The sequence below is a fragment of the Bos grunniens genome, chromosome 3, assembly GCF_055505025.1.
Source record: "Bos grunniens cultivar Pamir isolate PY7600 chromosome 3, Bosgru_T2T1.0, whole genome shotgun sequence".
Taxonomy (NCBI): Eukaryota; Metazoa; Chordata; class Mammalia; order Artiodactyla; family Bovidae; genus Bos; species Bos grunniens.
In genome coordinates, this window is record NC_141167.1 from 20,659,805 (window position 1) to 20,674,295 (window position 14,491).

Consider the following 14,491-nt stretch of genomic DNA (forward strand, 5'->3'; position numbering starts at 1 on the left):
CTCCAATCAGAGACCTGGCCGGAGAGTGCTGGATGTAAGCCACTGGCAGGGGCTCTCTGCAGCTGCCTTCTCCCTTTCTGGGGTTGGAGGAGGACAGATCACTCAGGACAGAACACCCCCTCCTCCATCTGCCCAGGGCTGGCTAGGAGCTCAGCAGAAGTCAGCACCAAACAGAGCTCTACCACTTTCTGGGTCCCTCAGAGGTGAGGAGTGAAGGGGCTCAGGAGAGGGTGGGAAGCCTCCAGAATGACTACAAAAATAAGCATTTTATTAAACAGGATTCTCAGCGGGGTGGAGGATTCCAAAGGCATCACTGGGCTGCAGTGTTGAGGCTGGGTGCATCAGTGGGGACGTGGGGCCAAAAGAAACTCTCCAGGACTTGCTGGCCTGGACTGGGCTTTTTCCGTTTGGACAGGGTGGCCACCTGGGATCTCTTGGAACCCTGTGCAGAAGACAAAGGAAGGAAACACCAAGGTGACAGTAGAGTCTTCTCCTTCTACCTCGCCCTCCCCGTACCACTGATCTAGCTCAGATTCTAGCCTTAATACTGTAAAGCTTCCATCCTGTTTCCAGTATCTAACTCTTCAATCAATCAATTCTTTAAAAGGCAGCCTGAGGTAGTCTTCCTAACAGGCAAATCTGACTCCTCTCTCCGCCTAAAATCCTTCAGGGCCTAGTGTTCACGGCCTTAACTGGCCTGGGCCAGTCCTGCTAACTCCAACTAATCCAACAGCTCACAGGCTGTATGGTATTTCACCTTGGCTCACACTACTCTTGGGCCAGGAAAGAACATCTTTACTGCTGATTCTCCTTCCAAACCTGGAGAAAATAATTTAGTTCTAGGACCTAGATTACCAGCTGCTTCTTCCAAGCATCCATTCCTGATTCTTCCAGATAGATACGATAGCTCCCCACTTCATATCCCACAAAACTGAGTACATTTCACACACTGTGACACTACTGTCTCCATCATTTGCTCCTGTCCCCTCTCTACCTGTAAGGTCTTCAGGTCAAGAACTATTCCTCTCGCCCCAGTGAACTCTGTCATGGAGACTGTTCACCCAAACATGCATCACTTAACTCACTGAAAACCTGTAGATTTGGCCCTGGGGAGAGATGGCTGGGTGAGGGCCAAGAGACTCACCTTGCAGGTGCCAGGCTGTTGGCCCTCATACATGCGGAACACCTAGACGAGAAGAGGGAAGTGCAGGGCTGGCATCTTTCCCGCAAAGAGACAAACCTCTGTATTCTACCCTTAACTTCATGCCCCAGCACTTTTGTTTAAGATATGTTTTTCATTTGTTTACATAGTAATAGGTTTACTTGGAACACGCAGGGAACACGAAAAAACACAACGAAGACAACAAAGGTAGTGCCTTTTTCATGGCGGTGGAGACGGCTGCAGTGTGAAAGTCCTCCCGGGTCAGCCAGCGAGCGGCGGGTGGTACAATGGTCACTGGGGTGTGTTCTTCCAGGGCCAGACTGTATACTTGGTATGTCATCTTGATGTGAGAGAAGGTGTGGACCACCTAGGGGGTGCCAAGAGGCTGAAACAGACCCGGAGATGGGGCCACAGAAGCCATCATTCCTGGTCACTCCTCTCCTCACTCACCTGCCCCAGGTGCTGAAGGCGTGTGTCCGGGAGGGGCCCCACCCAACTCTGCAGTTCCTGCAGCAGGGCCGCCCGCTGATGCTGCCCTGAGGCTTCCGCATTCACACTCACTGACGGGAACTCCCACAGTCCTGCCAGCAGACCTGAGAGGGAGGGCAGCCAGCTGTGGGTGGGGCCTTAGCTGCTGCTGCCTCCATTTCTTCCCTGTTGCTCATGCCACCTCGCTGCACTGCCAGGGACCAGGTACCTGAGTTGGGCCTCTGCACCAGCAGAATGTGGGCACCCCCAAGGGCCTTGGGCTGCTCCAGAACACAGATGGCAGAGCACTCCTCCCTGGGGGGCTTGCGGCTGGCCTTTCTGGGAAAGTTGGTCACTCCCAGGGTCTGGTCCCAGGGCTCTGTGGGAGGCGCACACAGAGGGCACTGTCCAGTGTTGGGAGCTGGGAAGAGAGATCCAAGAGCCTCACTCAGGCCAAGTGGGCTTGGGTACCAAGCCCAAAGAGCAGGTCTTTGCCCAGCTCTGTAGAATCTGACTCGGTTGTAGGATGAAAGGGAATGAGGCTGCCACAGGCAGCTCCCTGACAGCACAGGGAAGGGCTGGGGCTGCCACTCACCACACTCCTCCACGTCACAATTGCCTGGCAGGCTCTGTGAGGCTGAAAGCTGCTCCCGCTCCACCTGAGAGGCACAGACAGGGCAGGATGCCATGGGGCAGGGGTCACTCCCTAGGACCCCTGACTGCCTCCCTTCCTTGGGTGGCTCACCCTCTGGCGTGCCCGGCACAGGTTCTGCACAGGGCAGTGGCTGCAGAGTGGGCGCTTCGGGGTGCACACTATGGCCCCCAACTCCATGGCTGCTTGGTTAAAGTCCCCTGGCCGGGCTGGGTCCACCAGCTGCTGGGCTAGGCTCCTACAAGAAGGGAACATTGCTCTGAGCCAAAGACCCTTTGGAGACACCTTTCCAATTTTCCTCTTTACCCCAGTATCCTACCAGAGGTGCTGGGAGACAAGAGTGCTGCTGGAATCAGCACCTATGGCTCGGACACGGCACAGCACCCGTATGACGTTCCCATCCACCACTCCGGCGGCCTGGCACAGAGGAGTCCAGAGTCAGCCTGGTCTGGGAGTAAGGTGGGCATGCACAATATGGGGGTGGGCAGTGGGCTCACCTGGCCAAAGGCTATGGAAGCAATAGCTCCGGCTGTGTACCGCCCTACCCCAGGTAGGAACTGCTGCAGGGTCTCTGCTGTACGTGGCATGTGGCCCCCTAGCTCCTCTACCACCTGATTGGAATGGGAAGGTTCATGATTATGAGGCACCCAAGGTCCTGGGGCTCCCAGACCCCTCGTCAACCCCTTACCTTCCGGGCTCCTTCCTGTAGCCACCGGCCTCGAGAGTAATAGCCCAGGCCGGCCCAGAGTTGGTTAACTTCCTGTGCGTGGGGTCAGAGGTCAGAGGGGTCAGGGATCGGTCCTCAGTAGTCCCCATTCCCCCTACCCTAGGGTGGTTCTCACCTCCAGGGAAGCACTGGCCAGGTCCTGCAGCGTTGGCCACTTCTACAGCCCGAAGGCAGACAAAAAGAGATGAGGCCAAAGGTGAAGGAAGTGGAGGAGACCTTATTTTATCCCTACCCCCAAGGAGTCATCTGGGGTCTGGACCATGACTGACCCTTCCCTTTGTTCCCAGAAGTCACCTGCATCCATCGGGTATAATAGTTGATCACCGTGGCAACCTGGGTCTGCTGCAGCATGACCTCTGCGACCCACACTGGGGAAGAGCAGCTGGCATGAGGACACTGCTGGCTGCCCTACTCTTAGCCCACAGCTCCTAGACCCCAAACCTGAGGTCGTCTAGGCAAAGCAGCCCTGCTCCAAGGAGATGTACTCACCAGCGTATGCCCGCCTGTCTAGGTCCACCTCACCCTCCACCTGCCAATGCAATCCCAGATGGGCAGTTAGTGTGGAGGGGGCTGGGCACCAGCCTCCTACCCACCCCCTCACATCCATTGTCCTCCTACCAGCCTTCTCCAGGGTAGGTCCCGCTTCTTTCGGTCATACCAATCCAGCAAGCTCTCCTGGAGGGCTGTGACCTCGGCCACATCTCTGAATAGATGGTATGAGGAGACAGAGGCCTGCAATAATGCCTTCTGCTGCCTGGCCGGCCCTGCTGGGGTTTCAGAAAACTCAGGGATCGTCCCTGCACAGGCTGTGCACCAGAGGCCTGGTTTCAGGCTGTCCACTTAAGGCTTCACCCACCCCAATCCCTTGCTTGAGCTCAGACTGGGAGGCTCTAGGGTTTTGTAGCCTAGGTCAAGTTTCTAGCCTTTATTTCCCCAGGGAGGTACCCCTGGCTCCTTTGTCTCTGGATCATAATGAAAATCCAAGTTTCTGCCAAACATACACCTGTGGAGGGCCTTCCCATTCACAGAACACTTTCGGGCTGATAAACTCGTTGGATCCCGTGAAAGCCAAGTGAGGAAGGAAATGCACAGACTACTGCTCCATGTCACTGATAAGAAAGCATCTATTCAGAGCAATTATCCCAAAGTCACAGAGCAAAGTCAGAATTAGATCCTTAATTAGTCCCTTAATGACTTGATACATACCATGCTCTCTTCCCAGCCTGAATTTGCCCCCTTTCACGGCCAATTAAACCAGCCCCTGAGTCTGATTAGGACCCAGATCCTTACCACTGGGGGCAGAAGGCTTGGCCTGGCTGCTGCCGAAGGCACATTTCTCCTTTCCCTCCTGGCTGGATGCCTGCTTCCTGCGACCACTTCGATTCCCCACAGCTGCTCGTGACTTCTTCATGATCAGCTAGAACAGAATGACCCAGCCAAAGTATGTCAGTCACCATGAGGCTGAATCTTAGGGTCCTGTAAAGGGTAAAGCTACCTCCCTCCCCACACCATTCATATAAAGTGTCTAGCTTTTCTCAAGCACTCCCTGGATACTCACGGGCTTACTTACTCCTGGGGGGCTGTGGTACTGAGATATGACCAGTAGGGCTGAACTTCTGCAAGTGGCCTTAGTGGGACCAGCATTAGTATACACCTGGAGACATAAGTAAGAGGCCAGAGCTGGGCTGAGTCAAGGACCAAAGCCTCCTGTGCAGGAGCATATGTGTACCCCTGGGAGCTCAGGTATAAGAGGTTTATCTCCTTAGAGATGTAGCACATTTACACTGAAGCAGCTTTTTTTTTTTTTAATTGGAGGCTAATTACCTTACAATATTGTAGTGGTTTTTGCCATACATTGACATGAATCAGCCATAGGTTTACATGTGTTCCCCATCCTAACCCCCCTTCCCACCTCCCTCCCCATTCCATCCCTCTGGGTCATCCCAGTACACTAGCCCTGAGCACCCTGTCTCATGCATTGAACCTGGACTGGCGATCTGTGAAACAGCCTTTAGTAATCATCTAGTCTAAACCTTCATCCTATAGAAAGGAGAAACCTCAATGATGATTTTAAAGATAAAATGCAAAGGGAAAAAAAAACAGAGAAACTAAGGATCGGAGAGGGTAAAAGATTTGCCTGAGAGCAGATGGCAAGTTGGGAAGAGGGGGAAATGAGCTATTTTTATTTCTAATCTACTGATTTAGTAAATCGCAGCTGCCTATCCACTAGTAATGAGAAAACATCTGGTTTATCTTCACTGCTCCCTAACTGTTCTGGCTGCTGCTTTTACCTTTTATCTAACAGCTAAGTTAGTGAGTGTTATACATGCCAGACCCAGCGTAAATGCTTTACCAGTTTTCTTACTTAGTCTCTTAACAATCTCATGAGGTATGTTCTAGGATTACCTCCATTTCAGTTATGAGGAAGCTGACGCTTGTGATTAAGCAACTTTTTGATTCAAACTCCAAAGATCGGCCTGCAGAGTTATACTTGACTATACTGCAGTCCCTGCTGAAACTCTGGTTCAAACCCTCTCCTCAAACTTTTTCCTTCACACCTGATTTTTTTTTTAAATTGTAGGATAATTGCTTTACAGAATTTTGCTGTTCTCTGTCAAACCTCAACGTGAATCAGCCATTCAGTTCAGTTGCTCTGTTGTGTCCAAATCTTTGTGACCCCATGAACCACAGCGTGCCAGGCCTCCCTGTCCATCACCAACTCCCGGAATCCATCCAAACCCACGTCCATCGATTCAGTGATACCATCCAACCATCTCATCCTCTGTCGTCCCCTTCTCCTCCTGCCCTCAATCTTTCCCAGCATCAGGGTCTTTTCCAATGGGTCAGCTCTTCGCATCAGGTGGCCAAAGTATTGGAGTTGCAGCTTCAGCATCAGTCCTTCCAATGAACACCCAGGACTGATCTCCTTTAGGATGGACTGGTTGGATCTCCTTGCAGTCCAAGGGGCTCTCAAGAGTCTTCTCCAACATCACACTTCAAAAGCATCAATTCTTCAGTGTACAGCTTTCGTTATAGTCCAACTCTCACATCCATACATGACCACTGGAAAAACCATAGCCTTGACTAGATGGACCTTTGTTGGCAAAGTAATGTCTCTGCTTTTTAATATGCTGTCTAGGTTGGTCATAACTTTCCTTCCAAGGAGTAAGCATCTTTTAATTTCATGGCTGCAGTCACCATCTGCAGTGATTTTGGAGCCCCAAAAAATAAAGTCTGACACTGTTTCCACATCTATTTCCCATGAAGTGATGGGACCGGCTACCATGATCTTCGTTTTCTGAATGTTGAGCTTTAAGCCAACTTTTTCACTCTCCTTTTTCACTTTCATCAAGAGGCTTTTTAGCTCCTCTTCACTTTCTGCCATAAGGGTGGTGTCATCTGCATATCTGAGGTTATTGATATTTCTCCCGGCAATCTTAATTCCAGCTTGTGCTTCCTCCAGCCCAGTGTTTCTTATGATGTACTCGGCATAGAAGTTAAATAAGCAGGGTGACAACATACAGCCTTGACGTACTCTTTTTCCTATTTGGAACCAGTCTGTTGTTCCATGTCCAGTTCTAACTGTTGCTTCCTGACCTGCATACAGGTTTCTCAAGAAGCAGGTCAGGTGGTCTGGTATTCCCATCTCTTTCAGAATTTTCCACAGTTTATTGTGATCCAAGGCTTTGGCATAGTCAATAAAGCAAAAATAGATGTTTTTCTAGAACTCTCTTGCTTTTTTGATGATCCAGCGGATGTTGGCAATTTGAATCATCCATAGGTATACATATATCCCTCTCCTTTGAAACTCCCCTCCCGCCCCACCCCTCTGGGTTAATACAGAGCCCCTGTTTGAGTTTCCTGAGCCATACAGCAAATTCCCATTGGCTATCTATTTTACATATGGTACTGTAAGTTTCAATGTTACTCTTTCCGTATCTTACCCTATCCTCCCCTCTTCCAATGTCCATAAGTCTATTCTCTATGTCTGTTTCTCCACTGTTGCCCTATAAATTAATTTTTCAGTACCATTGTTCTAGATTCCATATATATGTGTTAGAATACAGTATTTATCTTTCTCTTTCTGACTGACTTCACTCTGTATAATAGGTTCTAGGTTCATCCACCTCATTAGAACTAGCTCAAATGTGTTCCTTTTTATGGCTAAGTAATATTCCATTGTGTCTATATACCACAACTTCTTTATCCACTTATCTGTTGATGGACATCTAGGTTGCTTCCATATTCTAGCTATGCTTCACACCTCATTTTCATCAAAAGAGCTCGCTTCCGCTTTCAGAAAAAAGAACCAATGCATAAACTTCCCCCCATCTGCACTTTCCTTCTCCTTTATCCCATTATATGGAGGAATGTTCTCTCCTCCTCCTCCTCCAATCCCATCCACAGACACACCCACTTCCTAGCAAAACTTCTTGACCAAACTCACTGACTTCCATAATTCCTTATGGAGTGCCTACTAAGTCCAAGCAGTTTTAGGTGCCTGGAATACTTCAATAAGTAAAACAGCAAAGGTTTGGGCCTTCATAGAGTTTATGGGATCTACAAAAAATAATGCATAAAATCAGCCAATTATATAGGATGTTAGGTGATAAAAACCAGCATAAACAGTCAAAGTAGACTTGTGAAGGGGATAAGAAGTAAGTGAGGGTGGTGGAATGTTGCAATGTTAAAGAACGTGGTCAAGGTGGGCCTTGTTAGAGCAATATTTGACCAATGACTTAAAGCAGTTAAAGGAGTTATCCATACGGATGACTACCTGTGCTAGTGCAGCAGGGTTCCCGGTGTGTTTGTAGATTGAAGAAGTCAGTGTGGTTAGAAATGGAATAGGAAGGGGTGAGTAGTAGGTGAGGTCAAAGAGGTAAAGAAGGGGAAACTGAAAGTCGCTCAGTCATTTCTGATTTTGTGACTGTAGCCCTCCAGGCTCCTCTATCCATGAACTTCTCCAGGCAAGAATACTGGAGTGGGTGCCATTCCAAACAAGGTGCGGGGAATAGGATTACAAAGTACCTTGTAGGCCATGAGGACGTTGGCTGTCACACCCATTGCTCTCAGGAGCCAATCCTCTTAACGTATCTTTGCAGGATACAAACAGCTCAACCTGCCTCATCCCCTCACCCACCGCGCTCCAGCCATGTTTGCCTGAAATAGTTGCTTCAATTCCCAAAGTGTCTGTCCACCTTGAGGCCTCACCCAGTTCATTTCCTCTGCTTGGACAGCTCTTGTCCTAACATTTATTTACTCTTCAGGTCTTGACTTAAATGTCCAAATCAGATCCCCCCCAGTCTTACCCTCTTCTGTACTTCTCCACTGTTGCTCTTATACCAATCATAATTTCATGTTTATTTGTGATTCTTTGATCAGTGTCTGCTTTCCCCACTTAACTGTAAAATTCCATGAAAGAAACTTGGGTGTCTTTTGTTGACTGTTGTGCACAGTGCCAGGCAAACTGCATTAAAAGTACCCCTTTTTTCCAGAATGGGAGAAATCCAAACAATTCAGAATGATGATGAAAAGATTCAGTAGAAAGGATGAACTGGAAACAGCAAATAATCAGAGACAGAAAAGGTTCAGAGTCCTTGGTGGAAACCAGAGCTCTTGAGAAAGTTCTGGTCTACGGTAGGGACAACTCTCAGTAGCAGAAATCAAATCCCAAACCCCTCAGGAACAACTATAACTCCTAATTGCTTACAAGCTGTCACTGCTGGAGCCTAATTCAAGTCCTTATTATCACGCGCGTCTATTGTTTCAAAAGTGTCCCTGCTAGCGGTCGCTTTCACCCTCCGCAGCCTCATCTCCTGTCCCCTTCCCCGCTCCTTTCACTTGCTGGAATGCAACGCTCTCCACCCTCCCTAAGAGCTAGCCTTTTCCCAAACCCTTTTTCCACCCACACTCTCTAGTCTGCATAACTTCTACGGTTGCTTTAAGCTTAGCTCAGGTATCATCTCATCCTCTACAGACATAAAAACCCCAACCCCCACCCCGGGGCAGAGTCGATGAAGACAGCATAACACGAAAGCCTGCGTTCCCGCCAGGTCGCACAGGAAGAAGGAATTACCTCCCGCGCGATCTCCCGCGCCAAGCTCTCCGACGAACTCCAGGGGGCGTGGCCCCGGCCAATATTGGCGGCAAGCCGATCCACGCCGGCCAATAGGATTCCAGCGCGCGCCAGGCTGCCTCTAGCGCGCCAGGCTGCCTCTTCCGCACCAGACCCAGGAGATCTTAAAGGAAGTCCGACTGTTCGGCGATTCTGGGCATGAGACCCCGCCCCAACCCCGACTGCAGGAACCGAGACAGGAGACGAAGCGGAAGTCCCCCGTGCCCAGTGACTATACTAGCGAGGGACCCGCGGTGTCATGGCCGCCGACAGTGACGATGGCGCAGCCTCAGCTCCCACGGTCTCAGACGGTGAGTGGCTTTCCCAGGGGCCGTTTTCAAAGCCTGTGCGCTCCGAGGCAGCGGAGGGCCTCGGACTCATAGTTCTAAGAAACCTGCCTCAAGTTTCGGAGGACTAGCGCCTTCCTTTTGGATCAGCCACGAGGAGACTACATGTCCCGGTGTGCACCGCGGTCCCGCCTCCAAAAGCCTGGAGTGTTGGGAGGATAGTTAGGACCCGTCGGGGCATGTCGGGAGATGTAGTCTGGAGTTTATAGCGCTGTTATTTGGGGGAGGTTGGGAGTTGTGGTCCACAGGAAGTGGGACGGATTGGGGCGTTATCTATTAGGCTCTGGCACATACTGGCTACTGCCACTTGTGGCTCTGAGGCACCATGGGAACGGTTACAGAGCTTTGTGGGATATCAACGGGCCTGAAGTCCTCAAACCTTGCAAAATATTTCCTGCAGGATATGGGGAAAAGGAACCTCAACAGATTATCTAGTTCAGCCTTCCACTTTTACAGGTCTTGATGCTAAGGGGAAACATTTTCCCAGAATTTTACATTAGCCACTGGAAGGCCCAAGCTTTCTCTCCCCAAATTCAGGGCACTGTTCACTCCAATCCTGTGTATAAAGCATATGCAATATAACTCTTGAGGGGGAAGCTGCCCCTGCTCCCAGCCATGGCCTAGCTTGGTGTCTGTTCCCTTGGGCTCTTCCCTGTGCATTAATATCCATCACCCTTCTTATCTCCAGATGGTGTCCGCCAAAGCACAAAATCTGGAGAGGAGCTAGTAGTCCAGGTTCCCGTGGTGGATGTGCAAAGTGACAACTTCAAGGAGATGTGGCCATCCCTCCTCCTGGCCATAAAGACAGCTAACTTTGTGGCTGTGGACACGGTGAGAGCTAGGGAACTGGGAGAGCAGGTGGTGGTTAAAGGGCTGGTACTGCAGAACCTAACAGCTCTCCCTTTACTGATCCATAGGAACTGAGTGGGCTTGGGGACAGGAAGTGTTTGCTGAACCAGTAAGTATAAGCCCTGATCTCTTTAGTCCTAGCCTTGCCAGGAAGGGCAGACCTCAACCCTAGAGTGGAGGTCACAGTCCTGGGTGGTTTGGGTCTTGCATGAGGCTAACTCCCAGCCACAGCCACCCCCAAACCCAACCCCAAGGTGCATCGAGGAACGTTACAAGGCCGTGTGTCATGCTGCCAGGACCCGTTCCATCCTCTCCCTGGGCCTCGCTTGTTTCAAGCAGCAGCCAGACAAGGTATGGGTTACTGTCACCCCCATCCCAGGTCTGTGGCAAGGGAAGGAGGGATTGAGATACTGAGGAACATCAGCTATAAGGTTTTTTTCTCCTAAGGCTGGATGTAGTAGAATCTCTTTTTCTCCCAGGGTGAACACTCATACCTGGCCCAAGTGTTCAATCTGACCCTACTGTGCATGGAAGAGTATGTCATAGAACCAAAGTCTGTGCAGTTCCTGGTACAGCATGGCTTCAACTTCAACCGCCAGTACGCTCAAGGAATCCCCTACCACAAGGGCAATGACAAGGTAGATCTTCAGCCTTGAGACTGCCTCTTTTGTGAATTCATTTCTTAACTACTCTAGGGTGGGTACACTGGGGAGGATCTGCTTCTTAGGAGTATGGGGACTCACCAGTGACAGAGCTGGAGAAACAAGATTGATAAACCGGTGAATAGCAATAAATTAGATGAAAGCAAGGGAGAACTTTCCAGGTGAGGCTGCCTGGGACAGGTGTCCTGCAAGAGAGGTTCCCTAAGGCACTCTATCCTTCTTGATGACCCCTTTCTTTCTACCTAGGGTGATGAGAGTCAGAGACAGTCAGTGAGGACACTGTTCCTGGAGCTGATCCGGGCCCGCCGGCCCCTGGTACTACACAACGGCCTGATAGACTTGGTGTTCCTCTACCAGAACTTTTACGCACACCTGCCCGAGAACTTGGGAACCTTCACTGCTGACCTTTGTGAAATGTTTCCCGCTGGCATTTATGACACCAAATATGCTGCCGAGTTTCATGCCCGCTTTCTGGCCTCCTACCTAGAATATGCCTTCCGGAAATGGTGAGGAACTGGTTGAGGGAACGGGGTGGGGCCTGGCATAAGCCTGATTATTTCATTCACTTAAGATGTTAAGTGAGTGCCTACCATGGGGCAGGCACTGCTTTAGTGCCAAGGGTTCAGCAGTGAACAGAACAGACAAAAACCCCTACTCTCATGGAGCTTACATGCTAGTGGATCCATATCCTCTTGTGATGTTGCAGTGAGCGGGAAAATGGGAAGCAGCGGGCAGCTGGCAGCCCACACCTGACCCTGGAGTTCTGCAGCTATCCTTCTAGCATGAGGGCCCATATTGACTACCGCTGCTGTGCACCGCCCCCCACCTACCGTACTCATTCCACCAGCATTTGTGACAACTTCTCGGTGAGCACACCTGCCCATTTCCTGGGGAAGGGACTTTGATGCCTGGAAACCCTCTCTAAGCTTCTTTCCTACCTCTAGGCCTATGGCTGGTGCCCCCTGGGACCACAGTGTCCTCGGTCCCATGATATTGACCTTATCATTGACACTGATGAAGCTGCGCTGGAGGACAAGAGGCGACGGAGACGACGCAAGGAAAAACGGCGGAGGGCTTTGTTGGGCCTGCCTGGGAAACAGCCTTCTAGGGAAGCTGAAGACAGTCCTCCCACCAAGCAGGTCTGTAAGGACAATCGCAAGCCTGAGGAAACTGAGCAGGAGGTGGCTGAGGATGAGACTGGGACCCAACCTGGCTCCGAGCAAGGTCACACAAATGACCTGGAGATGGAGCCTAAAGCAACAAGTGCTGAGACAACTGACACGGCCACCTCAGAAGCACCAGAGAGGCAAGTCACAACTGACATGGCCACCTCAGAAGCACCAGAGAGGCAAGTCAGTCCTAACCCAGTGCCTGGGGATGGACTGCATCGGGCTGGTTTTGATGCCTTTATGACAGGTTACGTGATGGCCTATGTGGGAGTGAGCCAAGGATCCCATCCCTGTAGCTCTGAACCATGGCTACCTGAATGTCACAACAAGGTATACCTGAGTGGCAAAGCTGTCCCCCTCACAGTGGTTAAGAGCCAGTTCTCCCGTTCTTCCAAAGCCCACAACCAGAAGATGAAGCTGGCTTGGGGTAGCAGCTGACCCAACTTCTACACAGCACTCAGGGCCTAGGAACAGAAGCTGAGAGTGGATCAGAGGAGTCTGGATCCCTCTAGCCTGTGAGTGACTTAATCCCAACTACTCGGGGATAGGATGGCATCCTGGCAGAGATACTGTTGCACTGCTCTGGCATTTCTGCCTTTACCCCAGAGGCTGAAGAACAAGAGTACAAGTAAGAAGGCTGACCAGCACCTGTAACACCGACTTTATTCATTTTTAAATCTCAAAGTGTCCTGGGAAAGTTTTACCAAAAAAAAAAAAAAGAAGAAAACCAGAAACAAGATATGAAAATATCTGACCAGCTTCATCTTTGGTTATTTCTTATTGTGGTTCTATTAGGACAGACTGTTCCCATAGCTCTGGCCATAGCAGAAAGGGAAGAAATCAGTCCATGTATAAACCAGTTGGGTGTATCATGTGTCGACAAATTCACAGAGCAGGCCCTAGGGCCTACAAAATCAGCCCCACTCCCAACCACAAGGTTGAAAGTCTTTTAGGGCAGAACATTAAGACTCCTTCATAAATATGAAAATAGATTAATCAACTGGAAAAGATCTTTGAATAGGTTAGCTGAGAGCCACGACCACCACTCTGCCTTGTCTTGCATAGAAATGTAGTGACATGGTCTGGCCGTGCAGTAAGTGCAAACAGCAATTATTATTCAAGTGTCTTAGACATTCTGGCAAGAAGCACCCCAGTCTTCAGGTCTGAGAAATAGCCATGCCCTTTATGATCTCCTGGTCAGCTACAGGTTCCATCCATTAGCTTATATGCCCCAGGAAAGGGCAAGAAACAGACCTGGGGTAGGAGAAGAACCTGGGGTAATAGCTGCCTGCCAGCTCACACTAGAACTAGGAATCCTCTGGTCCTGTCGGGAAGTCTTGGGGATCTGGTGGGAGCCAGAGCTCCTTGCTGGATTTCAGAGGCTTCGTATCAGCCATTGGCCCTAACTAGGAAGGCCTCTCATGGCTGCCTCGCCTCACAGATAAGTCTGGCTTGGCTTAGCTTGTGTGCTCTCTGGGCCCCCGGGAAGAGTCTAGGCTTTGCACCAAGGGGGCCCTGTGGCTTCAGCTGAAGGTCTGTCCCCAAGGTGAGGTGGGGATGAACTCTGCTCACCCATCCTGCTCTCCCTGGGTCCTCAGGCCCATGCCTGAGACAGAGAAGGGGACTGGAGCCAAGTCTCTTGGCCTTTCTTCTTCCACTTCCATCTCCTCAGGGGCACCTGCAAGGCACGGACTGACCCCTTGGGGCCTGGGCCCAAAACCATTTTCTTCCTGGGCGTTGGAGCAGTCCATGGCCTCATGGGCTGGAGCAGCTGGCTGGGCAGATGCTCGGAATGGTGGGATCTCCCTTACTCTGTACTTGTGACTGCTGAGGCGTGGTGGGGGCCCATCAGATAGTGATTCTTCCCGGCCCACAAATGGACAAGCCTCCTGATGCAAGAACTCAGGTGAACTAGGCAAAGAACGCCACCGGCGAGCAGGTGGGCCCAGGGGCTCCTGCCAGTCAGCCATGGGGATCGTTCCAGGCCCTGGTGCATCTAGGTCAAATACCAGGGAGATGACAGACTTGCTGGGCAGGTCAAAGAACTTGATCTTGCCACCTTTGAGGTCCTGGCGAGCACTGAAAGGGTTGATTTTGGGGGCTCGGGCAGCACCAACTCGTTGTGGCTGGTAGTAGGGATCTAAGACGTTCACTGTACGTGGGGGCTTATTGGAGAAAATGTCTGACTGGCTTCGAGACAGCCAGATGGTACGTCTTGGGCGTGGGGACTTGGGCGGTATCTTGTCATCCAGTAAGCTCAGTCGCTTCACCCCAGGTCCTTTCTCCAAGAGTCCTGAAGAATAGTGAGTCAAGTCAGGGTTTCTCTCTAGTCATAACAAA

The 14,491-nt window shown here is 50.7% G+C and overlaps 3 protein-coding genes across 28 annotated transcripts in view; 1 reads left to right on the forward strand and 2 right to left on the reverse strand.

Moving 5' to 3' along the window:
* Positions 1-247: 247 nt before the first annotated feature.
* Positions 248-9,133, reverse strand: MUTYH (mutY DNA glycosylase). Of its 17 annotated transcripts, XM_086385577.1 has the most exons (18): positions 8,038-8,192; positions 4,568-4,663; positions 4,300-4,426; positions 4,013-4,133; positions 3,628-3,712; positions 3,499-3,538; positions 3,304-3,377; positions 3,125-3,166; positions 2,971-3,042; positions 2,780-2,893; positions 2,602-2,699; positions 2,376-2,520; positions 2,226-2,289; positions 1,860-2,051; positions 1,613-1,755; positions 1,377-1,529; positions 1,145-1,186; positions 248-442 (listed from the first exon to the last, which is right to left on the reverse strand). In XM_086385577.1, exons 1-18 carry the CDS (start codon positions 8,071-8,073, stop codon positions 311-313), a joined length of 1,776 nt encoding a protein of 591 aa, XP_086241703.1. In that variant the 5' UTR covers positions 8,074-8,192; the 3' UTR covers positions 248-310. The 17 variants fall into 17 exon arrangements, with proteins under 17 accessions (XP_086241703.1, XP_086241634.1, XP_086241615.1 ...); XM_086385508.1 differs by lacking the exons at positions 4,013-4,133; positions 8,038-8,192 and adding an exon at positions 9,086-9,133 and having other exon boundaries at positions 3,628-3,773; positions 4,580-4,663; XM_086385489.1 differs by lacking the exons at positions 4,013-4,133; positions 8,038-8,192 and adding an exon at positions 9,086-9,133 and having other exon boundaries at positions 3,628-3,776; positions 4,580-4,663.
* Positions 9,134-9,232: 99 nt separating this feature from the next.
* Positions 9,233-12,900, forward strand: TOE1 (target of EGR1, exonuclease). Of its 3 annotated transcripts, none has more exons than XM_086385662.1 (8): positions 9,233-9,435; positions 10,160-10,302; positions 10,389-10,429; positions 10,575-10,671; positions 10,800-10,958; positions 11,229-11,488; positions 11,689-11,848; positions 11,927-12,900. In XM_086385662.1, exons 1-8 carry the CDS (start codon positions 9,384-9,386, stop codon positions 12,587-12,589), a joined length of 1,575 nt encoding a protein of 524 aa, XP_086241788.1. In that variant the 5' UTR covers positions 9,233-9,383; the 3' UTR covers positions 12,590-12,900. The 3 variants fall into 3 exon arrangements, with proteins under 3 accessions (XP_086241788.1, XP_086241795.1, XP_086241801.1); XM_086385669.1 differs by having other exon boundaries at positions 9,346-9,435; positions 10,617-10,671; XM_086385675.1 differs by lacking the exon at positions 10,575-10,671 and having other exon boundaries at positions 9,346-9,435.
* TESK2 (testis associated actin remodelling kinase 2) overlaps positions 12,797-14,491 on the reverse strand; it is a 137,715-nt gene continuing 136,020 nt past the window's right edge. For all 8 annotated transcript variants that reach the window (XM_086385637.1, XM_086385611.1, XM_086385648.1 and 5 more), the window contains one exon: positions 12,797-14,444. In XM_086385637.1, the coding sequence (XP_086241763.1) occupies positions 13,720-14,444 (725 nt within the window). In that variant the 3' untranslated portion in view covers positions 12,797-13,719. The remainder of the gene's footprint in view (positions 14,445-14,491) is intronic.